This window comes from Penaeus monodon, chromosome 15 (genome assembly GCF_015228065.2).
Source record: "Penaeus monodon isolate SGIC_2016 chromosome 15, NSTDA_Pmon_1, whole genome shotgun sequence".
In the NCBI taxonomy this organism is placed as follows: domain Eukaryota; kingdom Metazoa; phylum Arthropoda; class Malacostraca; order Decapoda; family Penaeidae; genus Penaeus; species Penaeus monodon.
The window spans coordinates 13,065,047-13,065,385 of NC_051400.1; the positions used below are offsets into that span (position 1 = coordinate 13,065,047).

At 46.0% G+C, this 339-nt stretch overlaps 1 protein-coding gene across 1 annotated transcript in view; it reads right to left on the bottom strand.

Annotated features, from left to right (window-relative positions):
• The window catches only part of LOC119581754 (alpha-(1,6)-fucosyltransferase-like), a 10,867-nt gene that overhangs the window by 2,399 nt on the left and 8,129 nt on the right, over positions 1-339 (bottom strand). Inside the window, exon 5 of the mRNA XM_037929886.1 lies at positions 114-264. Within this exon, the coding sequence (XP_037785814.1) occupies positions 114-264 (151 nt within the window). The remainder of the gene's footprint in view (positions 1-113; positions 265-339) is intronic.

Consider the following 339-nt stretch of genomic DNA (forward strand, 5'->3'; position numbering starts at 1 on the left):
TCGAAGGTTTTCATGATATAATGATAACTTAAATGTGACAGTGATAATATGAATGACAATTTCATGGCATAACATTAAACACAACAATAACTCCAGCACTCGTGACACCTCACATTAGATGACATGCCGCACACTAGGAAGTCAGAGCGAGAGAGGAAATAGATGTCAGCCATGAGGTTTCTCATGTTGGCTTCGCTCCTCCTTTGGCTGACGCTGGCTGTGGCGACGCTCTCCTTGTTGAACACAAGCTCATAGTTGGGGAATCTGCAGGAGAGAGAGGTACTGGGATCGCGACACAGACCCACATCCAGGCTCCGTTGATACAGCTGCTCAAAATGT